The sequence below is a fragment of the Natrix helvetica genome (genome assembly GCF_964273705.1).
Source record: "Natrix helvetica genome assembly, chromosome: 3".
Classification (NCBI taxonomy): Eukaryota; Metazoa; Chordata; class Lepidosauria; order Squamata; family Natricidae; genus Natrix; species Natrix helvetica.
This window is the reverse complement of record NC_138549.1, coordinates 52,303,275-52,321,172: the sequence shown is the minus strand read 5'-3', so window position 1 is coordinate 52,321,172 and position 17,898 is coordinate 52,303,275. Positions and strand designations below refer to the sequence as shown.

Sequence of the window (17,898 nt, the reverse complement as noted above, 5' to 3'; positions counted from 1 at the left end):
CAAGGTGGCTCGCTGCTCAGACTCCCGTTTCTTTAGACAACCCAGCTGAAGGGCAGTTGGCTTCTGCTCCTGGCCCGGGAGATGGATCTGGCCAGGAGGAATGCACGCCCCCGTTTTTTCAATTGGGGAGGAAAAAGAGCATTTCAGGCAGCGGGCGATCCCTGCAGCCTGGAATCTGGAGAAAGATCTTTAGTCCTGCCCTGCCGTGGAAGGGGTAGAGAAAAGCGGATTTGAGATCGATAAAAGCCTTACCCTTTAGGAAAATTGAGCCTCCACACGTCACGGTTTTGTTCTCCCTGGCTCCCAGGAGCACTTTGCATGCCTCCAAACTCTCTGCTTGGCCCGTTTTTTTACAAAAAAAAAAATGTTTCACAAAAAACGGGGTGTGCCGAGGATTTGGGAGGCCGGCAGAGTGTCCAGGGAGGGAAAAAACTTTTTTTTAAAATTTATCTCTTCAAAATCGTGGTGCATGTTATACTCCGAAAAAATACGGTAATCATAATTTCAATAAATCAATTCTATTCCTCAAAAATTAATGTTTGAGGATGAATAGCAAAAATTCAAAGATTTGATTTTTATGCTTCAAAGAGTTCTTCATGCCACAATTAAGCATAGGAAAGAATTTGTAGTGAAAAATGCTTCCTTCAGTTGAAACATCAATTTATTTTCTGTTCATCTACTGGTCTTTAATTTGAAGTAGTAGTTACAATTAGCTATCACTCTCCAAATTCCTCCTCTGAGTAATCAGCAAGAAGATATTCTAATCATAAAAATGGCTTTTCTGGCTTCTTCTTGACTAAAAGTAACTGAGCATTTTCAGGATTATTTTCTGCTAGGAAATATTTGTTTATTTCTCTACTGCCCAAACTAAATTAAAGAGTTTTATATAAGAAACAAACAAACAAACAAAAGCTGGCCTAACAAGGATTAAAAGGTTAAAAACTAATCCTTATTTTTTTAACCAATATTTGATAATCTCTTACAAAAAAAATCTAAGAAAAGACTAAGAAACAAATAGAATGTCGGATAAATTAATTTTCTTTACTCTTTTTTGTTGTTATTAGAGTGCAAGAGTATTTAGTGCAAAATCTGAGTCTATAATTTTGCTTAAGAACAGATAAGCAAAAGATAGCAACAATATACACTGCTTTCTTTGAGATAAGCACTCTACAGGGACTTGAAATCAACTGGATAAATATTGTACTTTTAACAGATATAGGCTATTACAAATAGAAAATCTTACAATTTTAGACAAGACTATAATTGTAATATGCACCAACACCAGTTACAAATTCTACACAGACTGTACTGTTGCAATCAAATTAAATTGTATGTTTCTATTCTTCATGTATTAGTTGGCTCAATGTTTAAAATGTTCTACTGCAAATGAAGTGACTGGATTACATAGAATTGATGCTAAACCAAACCACCAGAAGTACTACAGACTGTTTTTATGACAATATTCCCAGGTAAACCAGACAAGATGCACAACAAAATAAGCAATTTTACTTTAGTGTAAGACAACTTTTACAGAATCTTGCATGACTGAAGGTACAAACTTCATCTTGTCTGTTTTAAACATCTGATCAGTTAGGACTAATCCTAAATTTCTTTCTCTCTAGCCACTGGAAACTCCTCCATCTCTCATCTGATAGTCTATGGAGATTCTCAATCATACAGATAATGGTTGTCCCAAAAGTGTTTTTTCCAAAAGGCAACTGGATTTCCTTGTTCTTTTTCCTTTGAAAACATTTTGCTTCTCATTGAAGAAGCTTCTTTAGTTCTAATTTCTTCATTTAAAACTGAAGCTTCTGAAGCTAAAACTTCTTGGATGAAAAGTGAAATGTTTTCAAAGAAAAAACTAAGTAAGTCCAGTTTCTTAATACAGATCTGATTATTTCCTAAGCAGGATCGAGGGGCAGATTTTCTGCCTCTCGATCCCCAAGATTATCCACACATTCTATTACATCATTTTACAAACTGCAGTCACCAATGTGTAAGTTGGGTGGCTATATACATTTATTTAAAAAATAAAATATGTAACACTGAAAAAGAACCTCTTGCTGAACCCATTATTCTTCTCGACAAGGGGTGTCAAACACAAGGCCTGTGAGTGGCATCTGGCCCGCAGGATCGCCCGTGTCACTTCGGCCCAGTCTACCCAATGCGAAGAGGAAACATGTCAGCAGTTTGGGAGTGGCGTCAAGCTGGCCATGTCCACCCAGTTGGCCACACCCACCCAATCAGCCACACATGCCCGCTCCGAGGTCAACCACAGCCCTGATGCAGCCCTCAATGAAATTGAGTTTGACACCCCTGTTCTAGACTAAGATCTTTTAAGGAACAATTTTGGCAGGTCTAAATTATTAGTACAATCTTGATATACGAGGGTCTTGTTTGACTCTCTCTTTGTCAAGGTCCTTGCTATTATGAATTTCTTGGGAGTTTGACTTGGTTTCTTTACTGGGGTTAATGGGGTTTCTTTACCCCATTTATCCTTTAGTCACTTTTTGTTTGTTTGCTTTGGAGTTCTGATCGTGGATAAATTTACTAAAATTAACTAATAAATTTGCAAAATTAGTTTGACAAATTTGATATGGCAATAAGTGTGAAAATGAGCTGTTTGTGAGAAAAGACAAAAGTTGGCTTATAGTAAAAAAGAGAGACTTCTTGATTTTGACCTGGAAACTCACCTTGCACAAATGCTAGAATTTGTTCATACTGTTCTTTGGCTTGGCTCTCTTTGACCAAATCAATTTTATTCTGTAGAATTAGAATGTGTTTCAGTTTCATAATTTCAATAGCAGCTAAGTGTTCTGAGGTCTGCGGCTGAGGACATGATTCATTGCCAGCTGGAATAACAGAAAAACAATGTTTACAGCAGAATATAGAACACTGATCGACTTCTTAATAAACGGTTAAAGTACAGGATACTAATCCTCCTGTAAATTATAATTAAGAATAATTAGAACACCTGAGAGTGAAACTGTACATGTGAATTTCATGTAATGAGTATAGTGTGTGTTGCAATAAGGATTATAATTAATGAAATCTTGTTTACAAAGATGTGAAGTTTGTGCCTCTAATTGATTATGTAGTGCAAGAAATATATCCTTAGAGCAAAATGAACATTAGCACAATCTTACTTCTGTCAACTCCTATGTTTCAATGCTAACATACCTGTATGCATGTGACAAAAAGAGAGAAAATGTATTGGATGTGAGGTTGACTGAATACATTCACTATAAACTAGTCAGTGCAGTATCTAGAACTAAATCTGGCAAAAGATTTCTATCTGTCTTACACTGCTGTGAATTTCATATTCTTTCTTTCTGCAGCAGAGATAGCAGGAAGCCTACTTTAGTATCTGCTAATGTCAGCCACTAATTTTATGTCTATTTTCCAGCAGAGAAAGTAGCACGTAATATATTAACTTGCTTCAAAACCTTATTAAATTCAATCAGGCAATACATTTGATGATTACACAGCAGTGCTTGAATCTTCTTAGTCATTGCTAAGAAAAATAATAAGGATGAACTGAAAATTATTTGCCTTTCTCTACTAGTGGCCATTCATTTCCCTGCCCTCTTTGTCCCAATAGCTACTTTTCACTACATTTTTAGGAATGCATTCCTCCAGAGTGTTGCCTTCTCCAGCATAACATGACATAATGTAACTTGCAAGCATAATATTAACATTACAAGTCCTTAGCCACAATGTCATAGATCTATTGCAATATCAAACTCCTACAATAATAATTACCTATTAACAGTAAAGCTGCATCCATGACAGCTGCTCCATTCAACATCGTAGCCATCAAAATGTCATGGCCAGGACAATCCACAAAAGAGACATGTCTATAATATAAGGAAAGGAGAAAAAAGAATAACCATAAATAATATTTCCTAACAAAAGAATTATATTAGTTATTAGGTGTAAAAATGTAAAAAAAAACATGAATTTTGACATGTTATAGTAAACTAGTATAGGAAATACTGATGCTCTGATGGTCATTTCAAAAAATACTTTCTTAGTGAGCACTTAGAAGCCAAGAGGAACATATGTGGCAAAATTGAAGTCTGTACGCTTTACGGTTCTGGAGATTTCATGATGATGCATGAGTGGTATTTTGCTTTTGTATATATAGATGTGAAAAAAGTTGTATCTTTCTTGAGAGACTACAAGATTCTAACAGAGAACAGCTTTCTCAGAGATTAATTTTTTCTTAAAATTTTAATTATTAACTTGTTTTTAAATAACATATTGCACTATAAATATGTTTTATGTGTATGTGCATGTGTGTGTGATGTACACACACCCTTTCCCCCCTGTGCCATGTATTAACATATTTTCTGAGTTTAAATAAAACAGATTTGTATTCTGTCTAGGGAATATATCAATATATTTTAATTTTTTTTTCAATTTTTTTTAAAAATATAAACTATTAATGACTTGAGTTATATAACATAATTACAAGTAAACAAAGCACAACAGAATTTATGGAAATGTTCAGTTAAGATTATCAACACACTAATTCGATGTCTAATCACTAAAAACAACTAATAACAGACTGAAATTCAAAAAGGCTATATTAGACACGGAGTACAAATAAAAATCAGCAGCAAAACATTTTAGTCCTATTGAACTCATGCAGTGTGTTGGAATATTATATGATTAAATACATTATAGTCATTAAATGTTAATTTTATATTTCTCATTATTCCTATATGATAAAGTCATTCTGAAGTGATATTTGTGTTCAGTTTGAAGGGCCCTATCATAATTAGCCATCGTTTTTGAAAAGTTTTGGGGGGAAACGTTTTCTAGTGAAATCAAAGTTTAACTATACCTACTTACTTACATATAATTTCACACAAAATGTATGTATAAAAAACAAATCATGTTGAACTAGATTTGTCACCTGACTAATTTAAAATTGCCTTTGGTCCCAGGGATATCTGTAGGGAATTCATCAGGTGTACTGCTTCCACAGGATCGGTAACATTCTGGCCGGGAACAATTTGGATCATCAAGCTTGTAAATCTGCAGAGAAAAGACAGTAAGTCTTCACTAGCGATCAGTTGAGTTTAAATTAAACAAGATGATGGTTCAAATAAAAACGTATAATTTGATTAGATGTACAATAGTGACAAACCTTAGCATTGGCATAGCCAAGCTTGATAGTGATATTTCTTTCCAGTTCATTTTTGAATCTGACTGTGTGAACTCCAGAAATTGCTTTTACTACTGTTGATTTTCCATGAGCTACATGGCCAATTGTACCTAGATTTTAAAAGCAAAATTTGTTATTAATTTCATAAAAATTCTCTAAGAAGTGAATGAATTTTATAATCCCCAACATCTATTTAAATATTAAATATATTAATAAATTATATTAATGTTATCCCCAAGCATTTACTGTATGAAAAACTCAACTCCTTTTTCTTGTATTGTAATGGACAACAGAACTAGAATGATATAAAACATTGGCTTTCCATAGCAACTGAGACATTAGCCAAATTAAATGATTTAAAAACAACAAAACATTGTAGAACTTCGTTATACTTCAAGTCTAGCTGTAGCAATGTTAACATAAAACATTTTGCAGAGCAAAAATTAACCTCCTTTTAATGTTGAGGCAACATCAATTCTATAATAAGATGATCTTTTGAATCCTAACCTTCCTTCCAATACAGACTATGCTACATATAATTGAATTATTTTCAGTGTAGCAAGATTAACTAGAGCAGAGTATGGAATGAGATGAATTTACTCTTTTCTTCCTCTCCCTCTCCGTGACACACACACACACACTCAAGCTTCTTAGAAGTTTAAAGAAAGGACCAGAAAGGTATAGAAAAGATAGAAATCAAATGAACGGTTCCTACTGAAAATACAATACAATCCAGGAATCAAATAATAACCCTTTGGGGGTGGGGATGATGATGGAAACCATTTAAGACTTACAAATTAAAATGAATTCAGACTATTTAGGTGGTGAATTAAAGAAACTGAACAAAGTCAAGCCATAAAGCATTATACATCCTAGAACAGGAGTCCTCAAACTACAGCATGCGGGCCAGACACAGGCCGACAATGCCATTAATCCAACCCACGCAGGATCATGAGGCTGCCCCGCCCACCTGCTGGCCCTCACCCTTCGGCCAAGTGCAGGACTTACCTTTGCGAGCTCTATGGAATGGAGCTCTATGGAAGGTACGGCCAACATTTTTTTAAAATATATTTTTATTGTTTTTACATTTAAAACAATGCAATGCCGCGGAGTCGGGGTGATCATATATTCATATTATGTACAGCTAGTTTCAACCATTAACAGTTATTTTACTTAATACATTGTCTGTCCTTCTGTTCGATCACAATATATACATTTGTTCCAGTCTTGTCATCTTAACTTATACCACTCATAAAATCTATTCCATACCTCAAAATATTCTGATTCCCCTTTATTTTTAAGTTCCAAAGTGAGCCTATCTGCTTCTGCACAGGCCAACACTTTTCTGATTATATCTAGCTCTGATGGTGTATTTTCTTTTTTCCAATGCTGTGCATAGGTTATGCGCGCTGCAGTCAGTATATGTATAATTAGATAGAGTGTATCTTTCTTAAACCCCTCCGGTATTATGCCTAGGAGAAAAGTTTCTGGTTTAAACATAATTTGTTCTCCCACCATTTGTTCTAACCATGATTGGATCATTTTCCAATATTTTTTTGCCTCATTGCACGTCCACCACATATGGTAGAAGGTGCCTGGTGTTTTTTTACACTTCCAGCAATTTGGGGCCAAATCTTTGAACATTTTAGATAGCCGTGCTGGCGGGAGATGCCATCTGTAGAACATCTTGTAAAGATTTTCTTTATACACCGTAGCCAATGTTAATTTCTGATTCTTATTTCTTTAATATCCTTTTTAAGTTCTTCGTGATTTTTAGCCATTGGCTCTTGCATAGACTGTAGCACCATCTGCAATTCCTTAGTTGAGTTGGATCTTTCTCTCTGAGGCATATCCTCTGAAGATCTTTGGTTCGAGGGACTGGCAGCCGCTAGGGATGGCTGGGATGCTGGCTTCCTCCCCGTGCCAATTTTTGTAAAATTTGTACTACTTGTCATTTTTTGGAGGAATTGGATCCCTACTTTAATTTTTCCCCAGAACTCCCACTTACTTCTCTCCCTCGTGACTTTCTCCAGTCCCCCTTCTTTCTTTCTTTCTTTCTTTCTTTCTTTCTTTCTTTCTTTCTTTCTTCCTTCCTTCCTCCCTCCTTCCTACCTTCCTTCTTTCTTTCTTTCTTCCTTCCTTCCTTCCTTCCTGCCTACCTACCTTTCTTCTTCTCCCTCTCCTCTTCCCTCTATCTCTACTCAAATATCAATTTTAAATAGTGATAGAGGGTCGTAAACTCTATATATCGATTAGTTCGTGTGTTATATAGGAACAGCTGTCATAGGATAGTGGGATAGTATGAGAGACTTATCGGTTAATCACTGTATATATATATATGTGTGTGTGTATGTCACATTTATAATACTCCTAACTTTCTATTAATCTAATAATCTATTTTAATAACTTAATAAAATCTAAGGGTAGAATGCTTATAGTTATTACTTATATTATCCTAGATTAATCAGTACTAGTGCCAATAATATTGAAAGAAGTTAGGGTTAGTAATCTTACAACAATAACAATAGCAAAAACAATATATTCCTTTGTTGGTAGTATTATCACATTAATTCCTAGGTTTTAAGTTCAACCTTAGATGCGTCCCTCCTGTGTTGGATAGTTATATGCAAATGTTCTGAGTTCCCCTGCTCCGATAGATCTTCTTTCTCTCTCTCCAGATAGTAGTATCCAAAGGTTGTCCAGAGAATATAGTCAGCAAAAATCCTGTTTTCTCTTAGGGTATTAAGAGAGGGGGAAATTCCAGATTTCGCCAGTAGATGTCGCTCTTCCACTTGTCCAGACGCTGACCAACTGCAATCACTCCACCTATATATGTTGCTAAAATATATTTTTCCCTTCGAGCCTTCCAGACTTGTATAATTAACTCAAAACCCCCTGAAGCTATCCGTATAGTCAGAGTTATTTACAGCTGGCTTTGTTATGTTAACAGATTAGGTTTAGGTTCAGCTTATCAGACAGTTCAGAGAGTAAAAAGATAAAGTCTCCATTTTTCACTCAGCATATTACTTCTCGCCGCTGTGATAAAGGAGGGAAAGCAACCCCCCCACTTCTTCTTGGAGCCCTTAATCTCTTGAGCTGTTTTGGGATAGAATTACCTTCTCCAAGATCCGGAAGCTGTTAGGTCACTCGCAACTCCGACAGCTCTCTGTAATAAATCCTCACTTGCTTTGAACTCTTGTCAGCATTTTGGGATGGCCATTACTGTCGCCCTCTTCCACGTCCGGGGATATGAAGATTTCAAGCACAGACCATGGATTGCCGTCCTATGGTCGTGTCAAACCAACCTCTCTTCAGTCTTCCTTCCAGGAAGGCTTGGCTTATCAAAATCTTTTCATCAAACCTCCTCCGGACGTTAGATTTGGCTGCTACTAACAGAGCTCTCTGTCCGAGCAGCCATTCATGCTGGCAGCAAGTCCCGCCCCAGTACGGCCAACATTTTTGGCCTGCAGAGTCCAGCCAACAGTTTGAGGGACCATGAATTGGTCCCCTGTTTAAAAAGTTTGAGGATCCCAACAGCAGAATATGATTTGTGATCCAACTAAACCAGGGTGTCAAACTCACAGCCCACAGGTCAGATACATCACTCACTGGCTACGCCCATTCCCGTTTTAGTGAAGTTGAAAAAGTTGCGATATGTCACATGACGTGACAATGCGAGTTTGACACCCCTGAACTAAACAATACAGAGGGTTTCTACAGAGCTACAGTACATGCATTTATGTCTTACATGCTCACATTTTAGGTTAAACTTTAAATAAACAAATGAATAAAATGATATAGTATTTTCTAACAGCGTCTACTGAAGCACTGCACAGTGAATAGTACGCAATTAATACCAGACAGCAACCTCTAGCTATAATTTGTTATATTCTTACCTATATTAATTGTAGCTTGTCTACTGATGACTTCTGGTGACAGAGGGGTTAATTTTGTAACATCCTGCAAAGAACAGATTATTAGTGAATTCCAGAGCATTAAAGATTCCAAAATATATAAAGGATTTTTTGAGGTTTCCATAATGTAAAAAAGCAGATCTCTCAAGTCCAGGTTTTACTATTCAAGTAAAATTATACTTTTAGATACTTGCTCTACTAAGAATTCTACACTTAGTTTAAGATTATTTTGCAACTAAATAAAACTGAATTCTAATACACCACTTTTCCCTCCACTGTTTTTAGAGTGATGAGATTTTTTAAAAATGTGGTTTGAAATAATGTTTAAAAAGTAGTTATATAAATTATGCTGTTCATGTCATAAAACATTTTATCTTATCTTATAATTATCCTATAAACATGATTAGCTATAAAGCTTGCACACATGAAGTCCTCAAATTGATGTCCTGTGATTTAAAATTGAATTTATCAAAATATTGTTTTTCATATCTACTATAATCTTTCATTTAGAATGGATCTTTTGCATTGGCATTGTAAAAAATTTATACATTGATAGAAATATTGAGAAAATTGTTTTTTAAAAATACCATGTGTACTGAATACATGCCAACTTTTTGGGATTTAATATGTTCAGAACAAAGAAGGATTTTGTGCTCTAATAATAACAAAAGAATTAGATGGGATAATACTATAATTCAAGACATAAAGAATGGAATTTCAGAGTTGTTAGCAACTTTTGAGAAAATTGTAGGTGGTTAATCAGGAAAATGTCCTATCTCTCCCTTTGGAAATCCTTTTAAACTGGCTTGGTCAACATTAAAAGCTCTTAATGTTAGGTTTTTATTTTTGTAGGAAGTTAACCACCACCCCCTCCAAAAAAATGAAATATCCTGGGAAATATTGAAAAAGCAGAATATTATATTTGCCTGGATCAGAAATGGAGAAACATGTTTTAGGCAGGAAACAGACTCACTCTTTAGCCCCCACCTTTGTCAATGAGCTATTAAAATGCCTGAACCAGTCTGTTCTACATAACAAAAATCTCCCACTTCAGCTCCAGGTTGATGGGATTAAGGCATTATAGTATTAGCCCTTTACCCATCTCACCACAGGGCACCTGGGAAGAAGCAATGCTCACCCAAACTTGGACTCAAAAAACACAGCCTAGAGAGTTGCCGCTGCATGGCCCCATGGGAGTCTGAGAACCAATCAGAATACAAGCTCAGGTTCAAAGGCCAGAGAGGCCATAAAACCAGGGACTCTCAGCATCTCACTCTCTTTTCTTCTTCATCCAACATCTGGAAGCATGTGATACACTTTTCTGTTCAGGAGTTCAAGCCATGCTCCTGTGCACCATTAAACCATCTTTCCAAGCAGCCATGTTTCCAGTGTCTTTTCCCCCGCTTGGAACTATACCCAGAAGGACATTTCTTCCAACACTTCCAACATTTTAAAGATTTACAAAAATAGTTGGGATATGATTTTAATTACAGTTTGTGTCTTCTGCGTATTATTTTTTTGTTTAAAGTTTTTCTTTGCTTTTGTTTTTCTATAGTCAATTGTTTTTATTTTATACTATTTTATGAATGAATTAATAAAAGTATATAATTTTTGGGAAAAAACGAAGAGACTGTGTTTCTTTATATTTATCCTAACAAGTTCCTTACGTAAAATTAGTATAGTCCTATTTTTCAAGGAGGAAAAGTGAATGGAAAAAGACTTATTTATCATGAGATCACAACCACAGTTGCAAACAACAAATACATCACACTGTGAAATATGCAATGTTAACTGGTAGCATATTCTCTCCATGTAAGGATTCCAAACAATTTTATGTGCCACAAATATCGTTTTAAAATATCAAAATCACACTATGCAATGAAAGCCACAGCTTGTTTTACTTTTCCAACAAGACCAATGCCAGTTTGCTTCTCTTTATAAAAATACTAATTTATTAAGTTTATAGGAATCCCAGAGTTGCTAACAATGAGATGGGCTGCCTATAAATTTAATAAATCAAAATAAAATATCACTGAATGAATTTTATATCATTACAACAAATTATCATTGTAAATTTTATTCAATTTCATCAAATAGGAATATTATAATTTTTTGAATATATTTTAGTACCTGACAATTTAAATGTGCTTGTTGCAATGGATAATGAGTTAATGCATCGTTACTCAAAGAAACACTTTTATCCAATTTATTGTAAAATGCTAAATAAACATATATTTCCAAAATGAAATGAGAACTATGCTAACAATTTTTCATAATTATCATTAGTAGCACTGAAGATCCCAGCTACTACGGGTATACTTAAGGCCAGGTGTGGGTTGGGAATGTACTACCATTCTAACTTTATAGTATTGTGTGACTTTTTATGCAAATCTGACCGAACATAACTAAAGCATAGCCTTGTACTGTACAGTATGCAATGGGAACTCAGCTTCTCTGTGTTCTACCCTGTACTGATTGCGCTAGAGAATGAAGCAGAAAGGGTGGGAAATATTTTCTCTGAACACAACCATATAACGTCGGAATTCAGTTATCGATAGAGATCACGTTTCTTTCGCTGGAACTAGCTTTTAAGGGTAGGACGACCCTCTGCCTGGCATTATGGCTTTGTACTTTCGTACTAAATGAAGTAACATTATTGTATATAGCGAAAAAGAAGTGTAAGAACATTTGGGAGATTTCTTTCCCACCGTCATAAAACCTTTCCTTCCCATTCTAACTACCCTGATAGGAACAAAAAGGCAGAAGACGAGCAAGGCGAGGCAGATTTTCTGAACTCGGACCATCACCCAGTACCGGGCAAAAATAGCGTAGGGCAACCGTTGGAATACTGCACCCTTCAGATGACGCGCCCTCCCCACTCCGAATTCCCTTCTTACCAAAGTAGTCAGGTCTTGCCGCGAAAGATGCGGCTGCCCCAGTGTCACACCCGCTTCGGTTCCCGCCATCTTGCCTGAAAAGAAGTTAGAAGTCCGCCGAGTCTGCCTGACCTTTTCCTACAGAACCCAGTAATTTATGAGGCACGCGGCTTACTCCCAGACGATGCTGCAAAATAACTAGGAACGGAGTTAAATCTTGCATCCTTGCTTTGCCCAGGGGCCAGTTTAGAAAATAAATCGCGGTTCGGTCAGGCAATATGCTAGGCTGCTCAAGAAGGACCCCGGGCCTGGCTGATGCAACCGGCGTGTAAGGAAAGGCATACAGCGGCAGAACGCGTTTTTTTCGGCCGGCTGCGGAATGGGTGGTGCTGACGACCAAACCGGAAGTATCGTTGCATAAGGATGTCTCGTTATAACTGCTGTAATTTTTCCTAATACCGTTCTACCTCAGTAGTTCTAAATGTATATGTAAAGAGACTCTGTAAGTTGCAGAAATCGCACTACCATACCATACCTGTGATAACGATTTTGCTCAGAGTTCATTGGTGTGTGCCTGTTGCTAATTTGGGCCGAGCTTCTAACTGTGTGTGGTCCTTAACATTATTCTAAACCTTAATCATACTTTATAAAACACAATTTGGCTTGTAAACCATGTTAACCTATAAACGTTAGTTTCCCAACCACTCACCCAGCCCTCTCCCAGAAAAATGAAATATCCTAGGAAATATTGAAAAGGCAGAATATTATATTTCCCTGGATGTGAAAAGGAAGAAACATGTTTTAAATTGAGAATAGCTCCCTGTAGCTTCCTGCCTCTACCCACTTTGTCAATGGGCCATTGAGGTGGCCAAACCAGTCCCTTTACATAATAAAGAGTTCTCCCCTTCAGCTCCAGGGGGATGGGATTAAGGCATGATAATATAAGCCTTTACTCAACTGACCACATGGCATCTGAGAACTCTGAGAATTCAACAAACCTGGACTCAACCTAGAGAGTTGCCCCAGCATGGGCCCATGTGAGTCTGACAACCAATCAGAATACATTTCTTACACAGGAACAGGAAACAGAGGTGGGACTGAACAGATTATAAAAAGCCTAGCAAGCCCCTCCATCGGCCTTTCTCTTCTTCTCCCCAACATTGAAGCATGTGATCACCTTTTCTATTCAGGACTCAAGCCATGTGGTCCTGTCCACCATTAAAACCATCTTTCCAAGCAGCCTCCATGTCTCCAGTGTCTTTTTCCCCACTTGGAGCCGAACCCAGAAGGACATTTCTTTCATCACACATATGCTATCCTCTGACCCTGCTCCTATGCATTTCTTCACACAAACTGGAAGTAAAATTAATTGCTAATATTCCCAAGCCATATTTTTGCTATATATGTTTATTCGTTAGATTTCTGTTTGCAAAAAATAACCAACTATGAACTTGTAATAAAATGAAGCTCTTATTAAAAAAAAAATTCCGATATTAAAAATCCCTTTATCAACCATTTCACAAACATACACTTCCATAAAGCTTCAATAGTTATAGGGGCAACAGCAAGTAAAGGGCATGGGAACATGAGGTGACACAGTAGTTTCTAAAAAAAAAAGAAGAATAAGGCTGCAATAAAAATCCTCTTGTTATTCTCCTCTATTTATATCAAAGCCTGAAAAAATTGGTTTGACTTGATTGGTTTAAGGCAGGGTCACCAACCTTTCGGACCTCAGGGACCACTAAATTCATAATTTTTAAATCCCACATATATCACTAATATGATTTTTTAAAAGATAAATAGTATTTAGTATCTAGTGCAATATTAAAAATGCAAATAATTTTTCTACAGACCACCAAAATGTTCTCACGGACCACCAGTTGGTGACCACTGGTTTAAGGGATGATGTACTTGGCTCCAGCATTTTTCAAAAGTTCCAAATCATGTTTGCACATATATAGCTCTATTAGAGGTTTGCTGCTACTTTTCAAGTAGGAGAGTGCTTTGGTAAAACTACCCAGTTCAAAGTGTTAGACAGAGTTCATCTGAAAATTTCTGAGGATCTCAGAATAACTATTATTTTTGTCCCTGTATGAAGCAAATTGTTAAGCTCTATAGGAAGTTACTCACCCCTCTCCTAGAAAAATGAAATATCCTGGGAAATATTGAAAAAGCAGAATATTACATTTCCCTGGATCAGAAACAGAAACATGTTTTTAGGCAGGAAACAGACTCACTCTTAATAGACCCCACCTTTGTCAATGGGCCATTAAAGGCCTTGGCCAGTCTATTCTGCATAACAAAGGTAGGATTAGCCTTCTACCCATCTCACCACATGGGACCTGGCGTGATTTCATCAGCCAGCAGAACATACAACACAGCCTACATAGTTGCCCATGCACTGCCCCCTGGGCATCTCACCACCAATCAGAATGCATTTCTTACACGGGGAGGGGAAGCTTTGGGGTGGGGGCCAACAGAGGGCATAAAACCAAAGCATTCTGAGGAGGAGCCAACGTTGCGACGATACGGACGTGCCGTCTAGATGCTCCGAAACTGCAGCCGATACTTTTGGGTGGTCCAATCAGACCTAAACTGTCCCGCAGAGACTGTGAACAGGAAGAATATCTCTTGCTGATCTCAGGGACATCGCAAAGTCCCTGATCGATGCAAGAGAAGTTCTTCAAGCCGGCGACAAAAGATCCAGCCAAGGCTGATGAAGTCGGGGCGGCTCTAAAACGGAAGGATACGGAAAGAGAAAGTGTTTCCAGCTGGTGAAGAATTTTTGCCGTTTTAAAAGAGACTGCCTATAAAAGTTAAAATTAATTTAAATTGGAGAACAGAAGAAATAAGTGGCAGAATTAAGTTTGGAATGGTTTTGGACTGGGTTATCTAACTTTTTAAATGTTATGTTCATGGATGGAATTTATGCAAGCCTTTTAAAACGAATGGATTAAGTTTTCTTCTATTTTTTTTCTTTTATTATTCTTTGTAACCTATGGACTAAAATTCTCCTCTTTCATTACTGTGGGTGTTTTTCTACCTTGTTCAAGAATCGGACCTTTTTAAAATTTCAAATACAAAAAAGATACAAAAAGAAACAAAGAAAATTGCAACAATAACACTGCTACTCGGAGGCTGGAGGTGTCAGCGTTCCAAATATTATGCAGAATTAAATCAGAGTCTAAGGCAGAGCTATCCTTAAAGTTCCAATTTAATAAGACAGACATGTTGGCACATCTGAGGAAAATCCCAAATCTGAAGAACTTCCTGGGATTCCACCCAGTTGGAAGTTCATGATCTTATCCCCACACCCATAAATCCATCACATGGTCCAATCTTCCACGCTGGCATCTCCACCCAGCTGCTTCTGGTCAGGTGTCGAGGTATGGAGACAAAAGATGACTTTGGCTTCTAGAAAAGAATGACAACAACACATTCCACAATTCTACTCCTTTCTATTCCCCCCTCCCAATTACTACACTAATGAAACAGCATAATGAAATAATAGAGAGCGTGGTGGGCCAAAGATCCTAAAAGGAACATAACTAGAGGCCTGACAGGCAGCCTCTCCTTAGAAGAAAAATGTTTCCTGAAAAGAGACTAAACAATATCATCAACATAAACAAGAATTATCTCATATGCATTGTTAGATCTTTTTGTGAACACGCATTCATCAGTTTCGGACTTAATAAAGCCCATTGAATTTAGTTTGTCAGTAAGACATAAGTACCACATTAAACCTGACTGTTTCAGACCATAAAGACTTTTGTTCAGGAACCAGGTATCCCCTTCTTGCTTTCAGAATCCTGGAGGGCTTCTCACGTAGATCTCTTCATCTAGGTCTGCATGTAGATGAGCTGTGTCCACATCAAATTGGAAAACTTCTAAACCAAGAATAGTTGCAGTGGTTAAAGCAATTTTTACACTTTCAGTTCTGACTGTTGGTGAGTAAGTGTTTGTGTAGTCCTCAGGATAACGTTGAGCGAAACACTGAGCTACAAGTCTGGCTTTGTATAAAGACTCACCATTCGGTTTCTTCTTGATTCTGTAGACCCATCGAGTGCCAATGACTTTCTTGTTTGCTGGAGGTTTTGCAGCTGTGAATACATTAAGTTTCTTTAAACTGTCCATTTCATCCTGCATTGCATCATACCATTTGTCTTGCTCGGAATCAGAAAGCTGTTTGATTTGTGTGAATGTCTCAGGAGGAAGAGTAACGTTGCAAATCAAAGGCAATGGTGTTTTTGTCAGTTGCCACGAATATTGTTGTGGAGGGATTCCTTTTGTGGCCCTCTTGGAACGTCTCGGAACAACAGTCCAGTCTTTTTCTTCTTCTTCGTCCTCGTCCTCACGTTCGTCGCTAGCATCAGCATCCGCGGCTTGCAAAGACACAACATCAGGTTGTGAAGAACTGGTAGAAGGAATATCTGCCTGCAAATTGTCATCAGGCTGCGTGACATCTGCAATATCATCTCTAGGAAAATAAACTCCAGGGTCATTGGAATGAATCCTGGACCAGTCAATGTCTTCCTCAAAATTAGCAGATAGTGAAATGACAATCACATGTTTAGGATCAATAAATTTGCACCATTTTGAGTTATCATTGTCAACAAATGAACAAAGGAATAGTTCTGGAATGTGTGAAGCATGCGCAATAAATCACTTTCAGATAACTTTGTTTTATGACCTGCGCAATAAAGCTTTCTTAGTTTAACTCTTGAGTGTCAGTTTCCAGTCAGTTCATGTCTAGCAAACTTTTTAACATCGTGACACCCCTTCTTTTGCTAGTCTGGGCTGACATCATCAAATCGTCAATTAAGGCACATCTTCTTTCGCAGATACTCGTGTTGATTTACAGGAAGTGGTTTGTTCAGCATATCTGCAATCTGATCATGTGTAGAAACATATTGCAATTTAACAAAACCATGCTTAACTAATTGCTTTGTGTTTTGATAACGAATGTCAATGTGTCTGGACCTAGAACCTGTAAAATGTGACTCAGAAATATAAACAACAGATACATTATCTTCCATCACGGTGATTGGTCGAATCGAACGCGTCCAGATATCTGTGATCAAAGCATCAAACCACGTTAGAGAATTACAAGCATCTGAAACACAAGCATATTCAGCTTCAGTAGATGAACATGAAACAAAACTCTGTTTTCTCACTTGCCAGTAAACAGGACAACCATTTAGGAACATCATGTAACCAGAAGTGCTTTAGCGTGACTTCTTGTCACTCGCCCAGTCAGAATCAGAAAAACAAATCAACTTTGGTTGATCAGTGTGTGTTGGTTCTAGCAATAACTTCATGTGTTTCAGGTATTTCAACAACTTCTTAATGCATGACCAATGAAATTGTGTTGCCTTACCTACGTGTCGTGATAAAAGATTAACACTAAGTGCTATGTCAGGTCTGGTCCAACTACTGATGTATAATAGTGAACCAATGACTGAATGATAAAGTGTTTGGTCCTCGAACTCAGGACTTGGTTCATGTGTTAAGTTGTGAAAATCTGTTTGCATGGGTGCCTTTGTTGTGCTAGCATCTTTCATGTTGCAATGATGTAGAATGTGGTCAATTTTCTCTTCTTGTGAAAGACTAAACCCCTTCTGTGTCTTTTCAATTTGAACACCTAAATAAGTGCTAATGTGTCCTAAAGATTTCAGTGTGAAGTATCTCTGCAAACTTTTGGCAAAAATCTCACTCATTTTCTTATTTGGACCAATATAAACAATATCATCAACATAAACAAGAATTATCTCATAAACTTTGTTAGATCTTTTTGTGAACACGCATTCATCAGTTTCGGACTTAATAAAGCCCATTGAATTTAGTTTGTCAGTAAGACATAAATACCACATTAAACCTGACTGTTTCAGACCATAAAGACTTTTGTTCAGGAACCAGGTATCCCCTTCTTGCTTTC

At 37.1% G+C, this 17,898-nt stretch overlaps 1 protein-coding gene across 1 annotated transcript in view; it reads right to left on the bottom strand.

Moving 5' to 3' along the window:
- Positions 1–12,217, bottom strand: part of EIF2S3 (eukaryotic translation initiation factor 2 subunit gamma) — a 31,830-nt gene extending 19,613 nt beyond the window's left edge. Inside the window, exons 1-6 of the mRNA XM_081947128.1 lie at positions 11,985–12,217; positions 9,070–9,133; positions 5,156–5,283; positions 4,922–5,043; positions 3,763–3,857; positions 2,694–2,852 (exon numbers count right to left, since the gene is read on the bottom strand). Of these exons, the coding sequence (XP_081803254.1) occupies positions 2,694–2,852; positions 3,763–3,857; positions 4,922–5,043; positions 5,156–5,283; positions 9,070–9,133; positions 11,985–12,053 (637 nt within the window). The 5' untranslated portion in view covers positions 12,054–12,217. The remainder of the gene's footprint in view (positions 1–2,693; positions 2,853–3,762; positions 3,858–4,921; positions 5,044–5,155; positions 5,284–9,069; positions 9,134–11,984) is intronic.
- Positions 12,218–17,898: the final 5,681 nt, after the last annotated feature.